The 18,000-nt window shown below is 47.6% G+C and overlaps 1 protein-coding gene across 2 annotated transcripts in view; it reads left to right on the top strand.

Moving 5' to 3' along the window:
• The window catches only part of GOSR1 (golgi SNAP receptor complex member 1), a 130,619-nt gene that overhangs the window by 7,640 nt on the left and 104,979 nt on the right, over nucleotides 1-18,000 (top strand). For both annotated transcript variants that reach the window (XM_044283783.1, XM_044283782.1), the window contains exons 3-4: nucleotides 5,008-5,095; nucleotides 13,007-13,114. In XM_044283783.1, coding sequence (XP_044139718.1) covers nucleotides 5,008-5,095; nucleotides 13,007-13,114 — 196 coding nt within the window. The remainder of the gene's footprint in view (nucleotides 1-5,007; nucleotides 5,096-13,006; nucleotides 13,115-18,000) is intronic.

The raw sequence follows: 18,000 nt of genomic DNA, 5'->3' as shown, positions 1-18,000 counted from the left end.
TTCAGATAATACAACCGTCTGCATCCGTTCAGAACGGATCCGTTTGTATTATTTGTAACATAGCCAAAATGGATCCGTCTTGAACACCATTGAAAATCAATGGGGGACGGATCCGTTTTCTATTGTGTCAGTGAAAACGGATCCGTCCCCATTGACTTACATTGTGTGTCAGGACGGATCCGTTTGCCTACGCATCGTCATGCGGACACCAAAATGCTGCATGCAGCGTTTTGGTGTCCGCCTCCAGAGCTGAATGGAGACTGAACTGATGCATTCTGAGTGGATCCTTTTCCATTCAGAATGCATTAGGGCAAAACTGATCCGTTTTGGACCGCTTGTGAGATTCCTGAACGGGTCTCACAAACGGAAACCAAAACGCCAGTGTGAAAGTAGCCTAATTTTTGTTCTGTACATTACCATAATGGATTTTGAACAAAACAGTTCAGATGCAGTTGAAGTTCAGACTTTCAGCTTTAATTCAGTGGGTTGAACAAAATGATTGCATAAAAATGTGAGGAACTAAAGCATTTTTTGAACTCAATCCCTTCATTTTAGGGGCTCAAAAGTATTTGGACAAATTAAATAATTGTAAATAATATTTCTAAATTTCGAATACTTGGATGAAAACCCATTGTTGGCCTGAAGTCTTGAACTCATGGACATCACCAGACGCTGTGCTTCCTTCTTTTTAATGCTCTGCCAGCCCTTTACTGCAGCGGTTTTCAGTTGCTTTTTGTTTGTTGGCCTTTCTTTCTGAAATTTAGTCTTTAACAAGTGAAATGCTCTGTTGGGTTCAGATCAGGTGACTGACTTGGCCATTAAAGAATATTCTTCGTTGCTTTGGCTTTATGTTTTGGGTCATTGTCCATCTGTATTATGAAATGCCGACCAATCAATTTGGCTGCATTTGAGCACACAGTATGTCTCTGAAAACCCCAGAATTCATCCGGCTTCTTCTGTCCTGTGTCACATCATCAATAAACACTAGGGACCCAGTGCCAGTGGCAGCCATGCATGGCCAAGCCATCACATTGCCTCCGCCGTATTTTACAGATGATGTGGTATGCTTTAGATCATGAGCTCTACCATGCCTTTGCCATTGTCACGAACGGGGGTAGGGAAGCGTGCACCCCTGACTGCCACCCACGCCTCTGCCCCTACCTACTTGCACAATCCGTCCTAGGTAACAGGGCGCAACTGGACGGCAGTCCCTAACTTAAAGAGGACCTTTCACTAGTATACAAACTAAAAACTAACTCTATCTGTGGGCAGAGCGGCGCCCAGGGTTCCCCCTGCACTTACTAGTATGCCTGGGCGCCGCTCCGTTCGCCCGGTATAGGCTCCGGTGTCTCAGCTCCGTCTGTTGTACTGAACTGATTTTTTGTAGGAGGTGTGTCCCTTGCTGCAGCACTGGCCAATCGCAGCGCACAGCTCATAGCCAGGCTATGAGCTGTGTGCTGCGATTGGCCAGCACTGCAGCAAGGGACACGCCTCCTACAAAAAATCAGTCCAATACAACAGACGGAGCTGAGACACCGGAGCCTATACCGGGCGAACGGAGCGGCGCCCAGGCATACTAGTAAGTGCAGGGGGACCCTGGGCGCCGCTCTGCCGCTGATAAGAGGGAGAGGCTGGGGGGCACATGAGAGGCTGGCTGCCATGGTCAGCTCCCCGCTGTTGTGTGCACAAAGCACAGGGCAGCAGGGAGAGTGTAAAGTCCTATTCACCCTAATAGAGCTCTATTAGGGTGAATATGACAAGGGTTCTAGCCCTTAAGGGGGCTAATAGTTATTAAATAAAAAGTAAAAAAAAAAAAAAAGTTTACCCACCCCCATATATAGAAAACAATATATCGCAATATATATATAGCATATCGCACATGCTTAAACTTATATCGCAATATAGATTTTAGGCCATATCGCCCACCCCTAGTGACACATACTTCTTTAGTAAAGATTTGTGAAAAACATTGTGGATGCAAAAGGAATCAGTTAGTTTTAGTTTAAATGATACAGGGTTAATAACCTTAATAATCTCGTAAGGACCAACAAATCGTGGAGCAAACTTAACTGTGCACAGTTCTGTAATCAATTTATCTGCTTCCGGAACTTGTGAAGAAGACGGCGACAATGAATTAAATCATGGATGGAACCCAAGATTACAGAAGAATGGCGACACTCCCGTGGATGAGTTCACCCGGTTATTGATGGCAAACTCAGCCAAGGTCAGATGTCGCACCCACAACAGTTGATTATCAGAAACATAACATCTCAAGAACTGTTCCAATGAATGGTTCAACCGTTCGGTTTGACCGTTAGTTTTAGGGTGAAAGGCGGAAGAAAAGGACAAAGAAATATCACATTTATAACAGAAGGCTCTCCAGAACCTAGAAGCAATTTGAACGCCTCTATCAGAGACAACATTCTCTGAAATCCCATGAAGATGTACCACATGATCCACAAACAAAGAAGCCAAAGTTTTAGCATTAGGGAGCTTTGCCAGTGGAACAAAATGCACCATTTTACAAAATCTATCTACCACTACCCATACAACCGACTTACCCTCGGAGACTGGCAAGTCGGTGATAAAATCCATGGAAATATGTGACCATGGTCTACTGGGAATGGGCAGTGGTCGTAACTCACCAGCCGGGCGAGTTCTGGGAGTTTTGGCTCTGGCACATACCTCACATAAAGACACATACGAGTTCATATCTCTAGATAGCGTGGGCCACCAGTAGGACCTGGAGATGAGTTCCTTGGTGGCTTAAACACCGGGTGTCCACATAACACTGAATTATGACACTCACCCAAAAGCCGGAGATGTAAGTGAACTGGAACAAACAATTTATCATGGGAAGACTGTACCAGAGCTAGATGTTGTGCCGCCTCAATTTCGGTGGTAAGATCGGAGGACATTGAGGCCACAATGATACCAGCAGGTAAAATAGCTTCAGGAGGAGTGTCAGGTGGTTGAAAGGCATGAAAACTTCGGGACAAGGCATTGGCTTTTAAATTTTTACTTCCTGGCCTGAAAGTAATAGAAAAGTTAAAACACGTAAAGATTAACGCCCACCTTGCTTGTCTAGGATTCAAACGTTTTCCGGATTCCAGAAACAATTGATTTTTATGATCAGTAAGAACAGTGATGCAATGCTGAGCCCCCTCCCAAAAATGTCGCCATTCCTCAAAAGCCCATTTAAAGGGAATCTGTCACCTGGTTTGAGCATATTAAAGTGTTACTACTGCCATGTACAATAAAATACCTATTTCTTGCTGTAGTCTTTTTTTGTTTCATGGTTTCATAGTCTTTTGTTATTCAAATGGGTGTCCAAAGTGGCCAGAGGGGCATTATTATCCTTCCATGGAGCCCAGTAGCTCCCCAGTACAGTGCCCAGCCCGCCTTCTTTTAGAGCCCAAGCACTCCTCTTCCAGCATAAGTAACTGCCCACACCCAAACTCTTTGCCAGCCCAAATCTTTACTAAAGAAGTATGACTCTCATCAGTGGGACCCACTCCATTCAGCTATTTGATAAGAAACCCGCAGTAGCGCCATGGCCTTCTTAAGACTTTCCCTAGGCCAGTGACGACATGTTCATCGGTTACATGGCCTTGGCGCAGCTTAGCACCATAGAAGTGAATGGGGCTGAGCTGTGATACCAAGCACAGCCGCTATACAATGTACGATATTGCGCTTGGTGAGAAGAGAGAAGGCTGTGGTGCTACTGCAGGCGCCTTTGGTTCTCAAACAGCTGATCGGCAGTGGTCCCCGGTGTTTGACCCACACTGATCAGATACTGATGACACGTATCAGAGGATACGTTATCACTAAAAACAGCTCGGAAAACCCTTAGAAATTTTCCCATCTGGGCATTTCACTAGGATATGCCGTAAATGTCAGATGTGTGGGTCCCACCTTCTGTCTCTAGATTGGGGTCCTGGAGTTCTAGGGTAAAGAAAATAGCACATATGTCCTGACATAATACGATAAATCAGACACCTTAAAATTTATTAGGGCCATCCACACCTTTTTTTTTTTTTTTTTATGTTTTTATTAAATTTTCAAGCAGTAGTAGACAAAGAAACCCATACATTCATAAAAAATTAAGAGGTGAATGAGAGTTAGGATGCACAATGATACTATAGTTACATATTACCTACATTATAAAAAGCAATATATAAAAGTACATCCATGTCTTTGGGGTTGACAGACAAGCAAAAGGGTGAAATCAGATGGTTAGCTTGGAAAATTTTAAACATTAGAAAGCAAAGAACAGGATAGGGAAGGGGGAGTGAAAGAACGGGGGAGGGGGAAAGATGGGGGTAGGGGGTGCACGGCTCCTCCCATAAGGGCCACCTTACAGAAAAACAATGGTGGCAGGGAATTGCAGGAGGGAGAGAAGTCCCTCTTCATCCTTTATGATGAAGTCATTAACTGATCGGTCATGGTATTCCTGCTACCGTTTGGGTCAAATACGCACTTTTCAATACATTAATTAGTAATTGTGTCTTGGTTTGAGGAGCCAGAATCTCGATAAATGGTTCCCATAAAGTAAATAACTTTTTACCATTAGCTTCTTTATGCTGAGCAGTTTCCACCCAGTCTATTCCTAATAGGTGAGACAGTTTTTGCAGAAATAAATGGTGATGCCTGGGAAGAATCCATTCCTGTAGGCCACACTGGACAAAATAGACATCAGTTTCTTTGCCTCTGAAGTGCAATGATAGACCCGAGGATCTAGATGACCAAAGATCACCCACATACAGAAAAGTGGGTCTTATATGGGGGTATATGTGCACTCCTATCACTTCCACATGTAGCTATGTCTGTATGGCCTTACAGAGATAACTTTGTGAATGCAGCCTTAAGAAGTGAAGTCTTCCCTACAGGTGTCTGAATTTTGATGGACTTACTGTTTTGTTTAGTTTTTATGTGATATCTCAACTTATCTTAAATGTACTATTAGTTTATGGTTGAAAATATGACTTGTGGTTTTCATACCCTCAGTTCTGATACAACTCCACTCCTAAATGGATCAAGCCAGGATCACATGTTTGAAACCATGGCTGTTGAGATTGAGCAGCTCCTGACAAAGGTATTTTAAAGATATTATTTGTGTGTATGGGATAAAGCTCTGTTCACACTGTAGTGGTGCATGGCCAACATACACACTGAGAAGGTCTTCCAAAGTACACATCAAACACATTGCCCCGATGTAGGCAACTGTACTCCATACATCAGCATATTACAAAACAAAGCCCTTATCCTACACAATACACTTCTTTATCGCTATTCTTTCAGAAGATTTTCCCAGGATATTTGCCAAACATGCATCATATATGTGGTGGAAATGTAACCTTACATATAAATAATAAACTGTTAGCCCAAGCTTCGTGACACTATAGAGCAGTGATGGCGAACCCTTTAGAGACCGAGTGCCCAAACTGCAACCTAAAACCCAGTTCTCCCTACATTCTCCCTACATTAGCTATGATCTCCCTACATTCAGTGCACCGCCTGTGCTGATGAATGGCAGGAAAAGTCTAAGGTCCCTTTCACACGAGCGTGATTTCCGCGCGGGTGCCATGCGTGACGTGAACGCATTGCACCCGCACTGAATCCGGCACCATTAATTTCAATGGGGCTGTGTACATGAGCGTTTTTTTTCACGCATCACTTCTGCAATGCTTTGAAATCGCAGCATGCTCTATATTCTAGGTTTGTAACGCAGGACAGGCCCCATAGAAGTGAATGGGGCTGCGTGAAAAACGCATTGCATCCGCAAGCAAGTGCGGGTGCGATGCGTTTTTCACTGATGGTTGCTAAGAGACGTTGTTTGTAAACCTTCAGATTTTTATCACGCGCGTGAAAAACGCATCAAAACGCATTGCACCCGCGCGGAAAAAACTGAACAACTAAACGCAATCGCAGACAAAACTGACTTGTTTTAGTGCCAAAATCGCAGCATTTTCACTGAACGCACCCTGAACGCATCCGGATCAAATCCGTCACGCCCGTGTGAAACCAGCCTAAGGCATATTGGTACACTATAGACTTTTCTCACTCATATCATTGGGGACACAGGAGACCATGGGTCTAGCTGCTGCCACTAGGTGGCGACACTAAGCAAAAAAAAGTTAGCTCCTCTTCTCAGCTATACCCCTCCTGCAGACACTGAGCTAATCAGTTTTTAGTTTAGTGTCTGTAGGAGGCAGACTTTTTTTTTTTTTTTTTTTTTTTCCCACGTTCGGGCTGCAGGTGGGCTCTCACCACCTGTTTTTCTCACACTTGAGGGGTGAGATCAGCGTGTCCTCAAGCCTGCTGCTCGTTCCCCACCTCTGGAAGACAAGGAGGAACAGTGGATTTCAAATCCGCTGTTACCCGCCAGCTACAGTGTCACCTTGGCTACTACTTCTGGAAGTCCCCCCTATTACCGGTGTAGCCGCCCTCCCCAAGGGGCAGCACACTGAGGAAGGTGACACTGCTGGAATCAGGGTGGGCAGAAACCATCTGGATAAGTATATTACCTACCTTCCCTGCTGGCCCCCACTGTGCCCGAGCCCCCCTTCTCCTGTGTTTTCTAAGTGAACACAGGAATATATGTTGTTTCTCCTAGACCAGTTATGGCGAACCTTTTATAGACCGAGTGCCCAAATTGCAACCCAAAACACACTTATTTATCTCAAAGTGCCAACACGCACATTAACCTGAATGCCAATATAGTATATCTTCCATGTACTTTATCATGTAGCTGTAATAGCCTGCCTACATTCAGTGCGCTGCCTGTGCTGTTCATAGTGAGCCCTGCGCTGATGAATGGCAGGAAAAGTCCAAGGCATACTGGTACACCATACCAGGGAGCGGGTGCCCACAGAGAGGGCTCTGAGTGCCACCTCTGGCACCCGTGCCATAGGTTCGCCACCACTGCCTAGACCTTGCCCCCTGTTTCTGGTGACTTACCGCCTCGGTCCCACCTCTGGTCCCCAGCTTCATCCACACCCTGTGAGCCAGTGCCGGCGGTCACGTGTCTCCTTGGGTGGCCGCCGCTTTTCTACTCGGGGCATCTGTACTCCCGCTCCCGGCCTCTTTATTTCCCAGTTCACTCTGCTACCTCCCTACATCGCCGCCCCAACCGGAAGTTCTTCCGGTCGGCCCCTCCTGTACTCGAGGCCCCGGCTCTGCGGCCTACTAGGCCGCATCTCCCAGCATGTTTCGGGGGCGGGATCTGTATTTTTAAAGCCCGAAAATGTTGCGCCCATGACTTCGCCCCACCAGCTGCCCAATATCTCTGCCCCTGCCTTCTGCTTAACCCCTTCCTTGCCTCAGTACTACTGTGTTGAGGAAAGTGCTTACTGGGCTCTGCTGAGGCTTACAGTGCTGGTCATTAGTACAGACAGATGTGGGTTCAGTTCCCCTAGCTCTGTTTTGTTAGTATTGAACTGTATGAAAAAAAATAACTATATATTTATATATTATTAACCCTTGGAGCGATCTGGTCCTTCTGGAACTAGTTCCCGCGTCATTCTGTAGGCAGAATTTCTTTACCCTACTGCTGGATACATACATCCTATAGCGTAAGCGGAATCCTGGCACTACCGCTGGATAGCGCACTCCCTGTAGCTTATCCTCCTCCTATAGGCGCAGTAGTTACACTACCACTGAATTCCTTGAGTCCTGCCACATTCCCTTCTGTCCTTAGGCGGAATATGTGTGCTCACCACTGAACCCTGTACATTCTGTAGCATTACCCTCCTTCCATAGGCAGAGTAATTGTCCTTGCATTGGATGCCGTACAGCCTGTAGCGCTACCCTCCTTCCTAGGCGGTGTACTTGCTCTACTACGGGATACTGTACAGCCCATTGCATTATGCTCCTTCCATAGGCAGGGTAATAGCACTACTACTGGATACTGTACAGCCAGTTCCATTAATTGCACATCCACTGGGTTCTGTACGGCCTGTAGCATAATCCTCTATCGGCGGAGTGTTTACATCCCATTGGTTCCTATACGTCCTGTAGCATTGCCCTCTGTTCGTGGGCGGAATATTTATTAGGGATCGACCGGTTTTACCGATATTATCGGCTTTAAAGGTTATCGGTATCGGCATCTATTTTGCTGATATTCTTATAACGAATCTGGAACACGGATCGCGCTGCTGTCAGCGCAATCCGTGCTCCCTCAGCAGCACGGGAGGAGGAAGCAGTGTCTGTCTCCCTTCCCTCTGTGCCGCTGCCACCAATGACAGGAGGGAGTACAAGAGAAGGGGCGGGGCTGTGGCCACTGCGCCACCAATGAAGATAACTCTCTCATTAATTCATATACAGGAGGCGGGTGCTGGCTGCAGAATCACATAACCGGCTCCCGACCTCTATGACAAGTAGCTGCGATCTGCAGTAGTTAACCCCTCAGGTGCCACACCAGTATTAAAAACATTGGTGGCACAGTGCGCCCCCCCCAGTATTAATCATTGGTGGCAGTGGCCACGGTGTCCCCTCTCCCCTCCTCCTCCGTGGCCGTTTCCGATCGGAGCCCCAGCAGTGCAAGCCTGGGGCTCCGATCGGTTACCATGGCAGCCAGGATGCTATTGAAGCCCTGGCTGCCATAGTCAGCTCCCTGCTGCTGTGTGCACAAAGCACAGAGCAGCAGGGACAGTGTGAAGTTTAAAAAGAACCAAAATATTAAGTATAAATGAAAAAGAAAGATTTACAAAAAACAAACTACACGTTAACAATAAACATTCATTTTCAGCAGATTTGTGTAGGTTTTATTTTTTTTCAAAAATGAAAATTCACAGAATATCGGTATAAATTATATTAAAAAGCAATATCGGTCGATCCCTAATATTTATACCACCACTGGATACCGCACAGCCGTTACCCTCCTTCCAGAGGCAGCGTAGTTGCACTACCAATTGATCCTATGCTTCCGGTAGCATTACTATAGATACTATACATCCTGTTGCATTGCTCCATACGCAGGCGGAGTTATTGCATTAATGCTGATATCATCTGTCCTGTCTGTTAGCCTCCTTATATAGGTGGTTAAGTAGCACCGCAGTCGCATACTGTAGATCCTGTAGCATTATCCTCCTTCTATAGAGTAATTGCTATCACTGGATCCTGTACAGACTGTTGCATTACCCTCCTTCCTTAGGTGGAGTATTGCACTTCCACCGGATACCATATGTCCTGTTGCATTAACCCCTCCGGAGGCAGAGTAATTACTCTTATACTGGATATTATCTGTCCTATCAGCTTTCCCCCTTCTATTGGGGGGATTAGTTGCACCACAATTTCATGCTATAGATACTGTAGCATTACCCTCGCCCCATTGATGGAGTAGTTGCACAACCAGTAGTGCTTGCACTACCAGGGGACCCTGTACATGTTTTCGGTCCCCCTTTTTCCTGTCAGCGGAGTAATTCCACGACCACTGGAAACCTTTCCTCCTATTACATTATCTGTCTTTCTTGGGTAGAGTAATTGCTTCAACATGGTCTTCCTCGACTACTCTCATTTGTTCCTTGTCCCAAGGCATCCCGTTCCATGGGTGGCCTATTGGCTAGACACGGTACCTACAATCGTCTTATCCCCCGTCATAGGTGGTATTTTGACACTACTGCTGGATACTGCTACACACTACCCCCTTCCTCATGTAGTCTTAGTTTAGATTGGTGGCTGGCGCCTACGTGCAGCCTTTGTCTTCAAGGTCGGCCTGTAGCGCTAACAGGCTGTTGGTATACCTCATACCTTTCCCTGTGAGGGGCAATCTCATTTGGTTGATTGTCATTGGCACGCCCGGCGTCCACACTCCTTCCATAGGTGGAACGTCTGCTCTGATTGCCAGTTTTCTTCTTTCTCAGGTGGAGTGTTGCGCTAGCACCAATTCTTGGTGGCTGTTGCTGTTGTCCTCATTTTCAGGTGTTGTTGCTATTGCCTCACCCCTGTGAGGCAGTCTTTGCGCTGCCCATAGATATTCTGGCTACTACGGTTCCGTGGCTACTACGGCGTGAACCCTTCCCAGGGGGAATTTTTGCGTTCATTCTTCAACTGCGGCTTACAAGACGCATGGGCGGGAGACACTACATTTATGGTTTTCTCCACATCATCTTCCTCCATGTGGAGTATCGGCCCTGGCTTTCCGGCGGCATCTACACAGCATTTCTCCTTTTAGGCATGGTGCCTTTTCGCTAGTTGTAGTTGGGATCGTGTCTAGATATCCTTCTTCAACAGGGGGCACTTTGGTTATGTTCTGCCATGACACGCTGAAGGGTTTGCTCACTTCTGCTGGGCATTAGTACGTTTTCTGTACCTGGTATAACCTACCGATTTCTATTGCGCTGGCTTAGCGCCTTGTTCCCTTTTAAATGTTCCGGATCGCCTCTACAATTTACTATGGTGACAGCATCCGCGTTCCCTCCGTGTGGAATTTGGGTATGCACTTATTCCGTTTGCATATGTGAGTTGTCTGCATGGCTCCCCTCACCGGGTCGAGCGGTCGTACTGCCCTTGTTGTCACCCCTAACTGATGGTTTTCTACTAAGCTGCATCAGCTGCTTCTGCTTCTCCCCTTCCGCAGGGCTAGTAGTTGCAGTCTCCCACATTCTGTTACTGCCTGCTCGGCCAGTGTTTATAGCCATTGGGTTCTCGCATGCCCCATTTCTTCTGTGGGGTGCCTGCGCAGGTGGTGTTGGTTCTGTTACCAGTTTTTATCTGGGGCTTTGTGGCGCTCGGGGTCCACACTTGCTTCCTGGCGCAGTATTCCTATCTCTGGTTCCTGTCTGCAGGCCCCGATTAGGTCTGCCAGTTCAGGCAACCTTTCATAGAGTATCAGACGGCTTCTCTCCTCTCTTGTTATGGAATTTAAGGTCCTCCTCTACTTGCCTCTGCTTACCACATTGGCGTTTTCCTGGGGGAACATTCTTATGAAGAAAACCCCCTTTGGTTGTATGTTTGAAGGGGACGTTTTTGATCCCGGAGGACACTCTTTTCCTACCCGGTTACTCCCCAATTTTTTTTTTGTCAGTTTTGGGTCTGTTCCACTGCCTTGTTCCCTTTTGGGTTTCTTCTCACTCCCTCAATAATTTTTTCTTGTGGGCACTTCTCATGCTTGACCTGCAGGTTATCTAGCCCTGACTTGTTCGTCATGGTCCCGCTGGAGTGTTCTTCTCTTCTGGCAGTCCGGTATGGTGTGTGGGGCCTTTGCCTTCGGTCATGCTTAGTTCTTCCCCCATGGGGCAAGTTTTGTCACATCTGAAGTTCTTTGGCCCTTGATATCCAGACGCTATTTTCAGTTCGTCTTCTTCCAATCGGTATTCCTGGTGTGTCGTTCTGTTTCCTCCCTATGGTACTGCTCTTTAACATCCCATGGTCTTCTGTGTCCCTTAATGATACCCGGTATGTACATTGCTGGTTCTCCTAGATGGGTCCTTCTGGTTCTTGATGATGACCCATCTTTGCCTTTCTTACTTTTTATTGTTTTCTGTTGGCTTCTCATGGCTGCTCCTACTGATTTTGTACAAACTGATCAGCTCAGTGTCTGCAGGAGGGGTATAGCTGAGAGGAGGAGCTAACACTTATTTTTATTTTTTTGCTTAGTGTCACCTCCTAGTGGCAGCATCTGTACCCATGGTCTTCTGTGTCCCCCAATGAACTCAGCGAGAAAAAGATTTTACAGTTAAAGAGATTCTGTCACCAGGTTTGGGGCTATAGAGATGCGGACATGCACAGCTAGATCGCCGCTAGCATGTCCGCAATATGTGTGTCCTATAGGGCTGTGTGGTTTTAATGTCTTTAAAAAAAGGATTTTATAGGTATGTAAATAAGTGTTGAATGTGTCCAAGGGGCTGTACGAATCTTACTTGTGCCCAGCCACGCCCGCCTGTGAAGGAGCCCAGCACCGCCTATGTCTCCTCCTTTCATCAACGATAGATAGCTGTAATCTCGCGATGCGCAGTGCCGGTATAGTGTTCCTTCCCTGTGCTGGCATCAGCCTCAGGGAAAGAACTGCGCATGCGCGAGCTCCCGCATCGCGAGATTACGGCTATCTATCGTTGATGAAAGGAGGAGACATTGGCGGTGCTGGGCTCCTTCACAGGCGGGCGTGGCTGGGCACGGCTGGGCACAAGTAAGATTTGTACAGCCCCTTGGACACATTCAACACTCGTTTACATATCTATAAAATCCTTTTTTAAAGACATTAAAATCACACAGCCCTATAGGACACATATATTGCGGACATGCTAGCAGCGATCTAGCCGTGCATGTCCGCAGCTCTATAGCCCCAAACCTGGTGACAGAATCCCTTTAAGCACAAAAAATCCAATTTTCCAGGTTGCGGGTGCTCACAGAGAGGGCCGCACCACTGCTATAGAGCTGCCAGGACAGGAATAGATTTTGTTCTCTTGAGTTGCTTTCACACCTAAACTCTGGAATATTTCCAGATGATCGGGTCTGGAGATTTACCAAGTTGGACTTTTACCCAGAGATGTTCCATGTCGGGTGTGTTCTCACTACAAGGAAAATGTTCCAGATCCCCAGGCAAGGGGTGGTAAATTTAAGCATGGCCCACTGATTTTCTGGAACATTTTACTCTTGTTTTTACACATGAGCTCACGCGGACAAAACCCGGAGGTAGTACTATGGCTCTGAGGAGAAAAAGTCTGCGTAAAGTCCAGGACAGATATTGCAGATGTTTGCATTCACACATACAACCCCTCCGGGTAAACTCCACAAAATGTATGGATTCCACTAAGTGTTAATGGGGCTTTGGTGACTTTCTCTCGCTTTATCCCCTTTTCTCCACTCCACCTTTTCTTTACACTTTTTTTTCCTTGTTTTTCTTGCTTCTTCCCATCCCTTCCTTCACTTGATTCAATGTCTAAATACCAAACTTTCGGCATCCGTAACGATAGATGTGTAAGGGGGACAGGGGAGACTATTCATATCAACTGATTTACTAATTGTTACTGACTTATGATTTCTTTTGTCTTTGAATATTTTGTAGCTTACTGGCGTGAATGACAAAATGGCTGAGTACAGCAGTACTGCTGGGGTGACATCAATAAACGCAGCACTAATGCACACATTGCAGAGACACCGAGATATATTACAGGTAGGTTACGTAATATGCTGGTAACTGTGGTTCACATTTTGTCTGGATTAGAAAAACAGCACAGTTTTCTTCCAAAAACAGTATCACACTTGTCCATGGGTTTTGTCTGGTATCTCATCTCCGCTGCTGTACCACACAACCTTTGGACAGGTGCAGACTAGATGGGCCAAATGGTTCTTATCTGCCGACACATTCTATGTGGTGCTGTTTTTTGGAAGAAAACAGCCCTTTTTTTTCCCCTAATCCTAGACCTAGACAAATAGTTGAATGTTGCATCTGTGGGTGTCTGACCTCTGAGTCCAGTGATCACTGGAAAGGGAAACCAATGTTCCTCTTGAGTACAGCCATAGTGGAAGGCGTTGTATGGATCTAAGACCAGCATTTGTCTGCCCCTCCATAGAAATTCATAGGAGATACAGAATCAACCAAGTGAGCTTTGACCGCTCCAGGACCGCCTAACGCACGGATGCGTCCTGGAGGCGGTCGATTCATTCCTCCTGGACGCAACCGTGCGTCATCTCGCGAGAGGCGAGATTTCCTGTGAACGCGCGCACACAGGCGCGCGCGTTCACAGGATCGGAAGGTAAGAGACTGGATCTACAGCCTGCCAGCGGCAATCGTTCGCTGGCAGGCTGTAGATGCGATTTTTTTTTTAACCCCTAACAGGTATATTAGACGCTGTTTTGATAACAGCGTCTAATATACCTGCTACCTGGTCCTCTGGTGGTCACTTTTGCTTGGATCGACCACCAGAGGACACAGGTAGCTCTGTAAATTAGCACCAACCACCACTACACTACACCCCCCCCTGTCACTTATTAACCCCTTATGAACCCCTCATCACCCCATATAGACTCCCTGATCACCCCCCTGTCATTGATCACCCCCCCCTGTCACTGATCACCCCCCCCCCTGTCACTGATCACCCCCCCCCCTGTCACTGATCACCCCCCCCCCTGTCACTGATCACCCCCCCCCTGTCACTGATCACCCCCCCTGTCACTGATCACCCCCCCCTGTCACTGATCACCCCCCCCTGTCACTGATCACCCCCCCCCCTGTCACTGATCACCCCCCCCCCTGTCACTGATCACCCCCCCCCTGTCACTGATCACCCCCCCCCGTCACTGATCACCCCCCCCGTCACTGATCACCCCCCCTGTCACTGATCACCCCCCCCCCTGTCACTGATCACCCCCCCCCTGTCACTGATCACCCCCCCTGTCACTGATCACCCCCCCCTGTCACTGATCACCCCCCCCGTCACTGATCACCCCCCCCGTCATTGATCACCCCCCCCGCCATTGATCACCCCCCCCTGTAAGACTCCATTCAGATGTCCGTATGTGTTTTACGGATCCACGCATCCATGGATCGGATCCGCAAAACACATACGGACGTCTGACTGGAGCCTTACAGGGGGGTGATCAATGACAGGGGGGTGATCACCCCATATACACTCCCTGATCACCCCCCTGTCATCGATCACCCCCCTGTAAGACTCCATTCAGACGCCTGTATGTGTTTTACGAATCTACGCATCCATGGATCGGATCTGCAAAACACATACGGACGTCTGAATGGAGCCTGACAGGGGGGTGATCACCCCATATACACTCCCTGATCACCCCCTGTCATTGATGACCCCCCCTGTCATTGATGACCCCCCACTGTCATTGATGACCCCCCACGGTCATTGATGACCCCCCACGGTCATTGATGACCCCCCCCACGGTCATTGATGACCCCCCCCCCACGGTCATTGATGACCCCCCCCCACGGTCATTGATGACCCCCCCCACGGTCATTGATGACCCCCCCCCACGGTCATTGATGACCCCCCCCACGGTCATTGATGACCCCCCCCACGGTCATTGATGACCCCCCCCCACGGTCATTGATGACCCCCCCCACGGTCATGATGACCCCCCCCCACGGTCATTGATGACCCCCCCCCCCCACGGTCATTGATGACCCCCCCCCACGGTCATTGATGACCCCCCCCACGGTCATTGATGACCCCCCCACGGTCATTGATGACCCCCCCCCCCACGGTCATTGATGACCCCCCCCCCCACGGTCATTGATGACCCCCCCCACGGTCATTGATGACCCCCCCCACGGTCATTGATGACCCCCCCCACGGTCATTGATGACCCCCCCCCCCACGGTCATTGATGACCCCCCCCACGGTCATTGATGACCCCCCCCCCGGTCATTGATGACCCCCCCCCCCCCGGTCATTGATGACCCCCCCTGTCATTGATGACCCCCCCCTGTCATTGATGACCCCCCCCCCCTGTCATTGATGACCCCCCCCCCCCCTGTCATTGATGACCCCCCCCCCCCGGTCATTGATGACCCCCCCCTGTCATTGATGACCCCCCCCCTGTCATTGATGACCCCCCCCCCCTGTCATTGATGACCCCCCCCCCCCCCTGTCATTGATGACCCCCCCCCCCCCTGTCATTGATGACCCCCCCCCCCCTGTCATTGATGACCCCCCCCCCCCCTGTCATTGATGACCCCCCCCCCCCTGTCATTGATGACCCCCCTGTCAGGCTCCATTCAAACGTCCGTATGTGTTTTATGGATCCACGCATCCATGGATCGGATCCGCAAAACACATATAGACGTCTGAATGGAGCCTTACAGGGGGGTGATCACCCCATATACACTCATTGATCACCCCCCTGTAAGGCTCCATTCAGACGTCCGTATGTGTTTTACGGATCCACGCATCCATGGATCGGATCCGCAAAACACATACGGACGTCTGAATGGAGCCTTACAGGGGGGTGATCAATGACAGGGTGGTGATCACCCCATATAGACTCCCTGATCACCCCCCTGTAAGGCTCCATTCAGACATTTTTTTGGCACAAGTTAGCGGAAATTGATTTTCTTTTTTCTTTTTTTCTTTCAAAGTCTCATATTCCACTAACTTGTGTCAAAAAATTAAATCTCACATGAACTCACCATACCCCTCACGGAATCCAAATGCGTAAAATATTTTTGACATTTATATTCCAGACTTCTTCTCACGCTTTAGGGCCCCTAAAATGCCAGGGCAGTATAAATACCCCACATGTGACATCCATTTCGGAAAGAAGACACCCCAAGGTATTCGCTGAGGGGCATATTGAGTCCATGAAAGATTTAAATTTTTGTCCCAAGTTAGCGGAAAGGGAGACTTTGTGAGAAAAAAATATATAAAAAATCTATTTCCGCTAACTTGTGCCAAAAAAAAAAATATTTCTATGAACTCGCCATGCCCCTCATTGAATACCTTGGGGTGTCTTCTTTCCAAAATGGGGTCACATGTGGGGTATTTATACTGCCCTGGCTTTTTAGGGGCCCTAAAGCGTGAGAAGAAGTCTGGGATCCAAATGTCTAAAAATGCCCTCCTAACAGGAATTTGGGCCCCTTTGCGCATCTAGGCTGCAAAAAAGTGTCACACATGTGGTATCGCTGTACTCGGGAGAAGTTGAGCAATGTGTTTTGGGGTGTCATTTTACATATACCCATGCTGGGTGAGAGAAATATCTTGGTCAAATGCCAACTTTGTATAAAAAAAAAATAGGAAAAGTTGTCTTTTGCCGAGATATTTCTCTCACCCAGCATGGGTATATGTAAAATGACACCCCAAAACACATTCCCCAACTTCTCCTGAGTACGGCGATACCACATGTGTGACACTTTTTTGCAGCCTAGGTGGGCAAATGGGCCCACATTCCAAAGAGCACCTTTCGGATTTCACAGGCCATTTTTTACAGATTTTGATTTCAAACTACTTCTCACGCATTTGGGCCCCTAAAATGCCAGGGCAGTATAACTACCCCACAAGTGACCCCATTTTGGAAAGAAGACACCCCAAGGTATTCCGTGAGGGGCATGGCGAGTTCCTCGAATTTTTTCTTTTTTGTCACAAGTTAGCGGAAAATGATTTATTTTTTTTTTCTTACAAAGTCTCATATTCCACTAACTTGCGACAAAAAATAAAAACTTCCATGAACTCACTATGCCCATCACGAAATACCTTGGAGTGTCTTCTTTCCAAAATGGGGTCACTTGTGGGGTAGTTATACTGCCCTGGCATTTTAGGGGCCCAAATGCGTGCAAAGTAGTTTGAAATCAAAATCTGTAAAAAATGGCCGGTGAAATCCGAAAGGTGCTCTTTGGAATGTGGGCCCCTTTGCCCACCTAGGCTGCAAAAAAGTGTCACACATGTGGTATCGCCGTATTCAGGAGAAGTTGGGGAATATGTTTTAGGGTGTCATTTTACATATACCCATGCTGGGTGAGAGAAATATCTCGGCAAAAGACAACTTTTCCCATTTTTTTTTTATACAAAGTTGGCATTTGACCAAGATATTTATCTCACCCAGCATGGGTATATGTAAAATGACACCCCGAAACACATTCCCCAACTTCTCCTGAGTACGGCGATACCACGTGTGACACTTTTTTGCAGCCTAGGTGACAAAGGGGCCCACATTCCAAAGAGCACCTTTCGGATTTCACCGGCCATTTTTTACAGATTTTGATTTCAAACTACTTCGCACGCATTTGGGCCCCTAAAATGCCAGGGCAGTATAACTACCCCACAAGTGACCCCATTTTGGAAAGAAGACACCCCAAGGTATTTCATGATGGGCATAGTGAGTTCATGGAAGTTTTTATTTTTTGTCACAAGTTAGTGGAATATGAGACTTTGTAAGGAAAAAAAAAAATTCATCATTTTCCGCTAACTTGTGAAAAAAAATAAAAAGTTCTATGAACTTACTATGCCCATCAGCGAATACCTTAGGGTGTCTACTTTCCGAAATGGGGTTATTTGTGGGGGTTTTCTACTGTCTGGGCATTGTAGAACCTCAGGAAACATG

Source organism: Bufo gargarizans, chromosome 3, assembly GCF_014858855.1.
Source record: "Bufo gargarizans isolate SCDJY-AF-19 chromosome 3, ASM1485885v1, whole genome shotgun sequence".
Taxonomy (NCBI): domain Eukaryota; kingdom Metazoa; phylum Chordata; class Amphibia; order Anura; family Bufonidae; genus Bufo; species Bufo gargarizans.
Note: the sequence above shows the minus strand (reverse complement) of the source record. Positions and strands in the feature narration are given on the sequence as shown.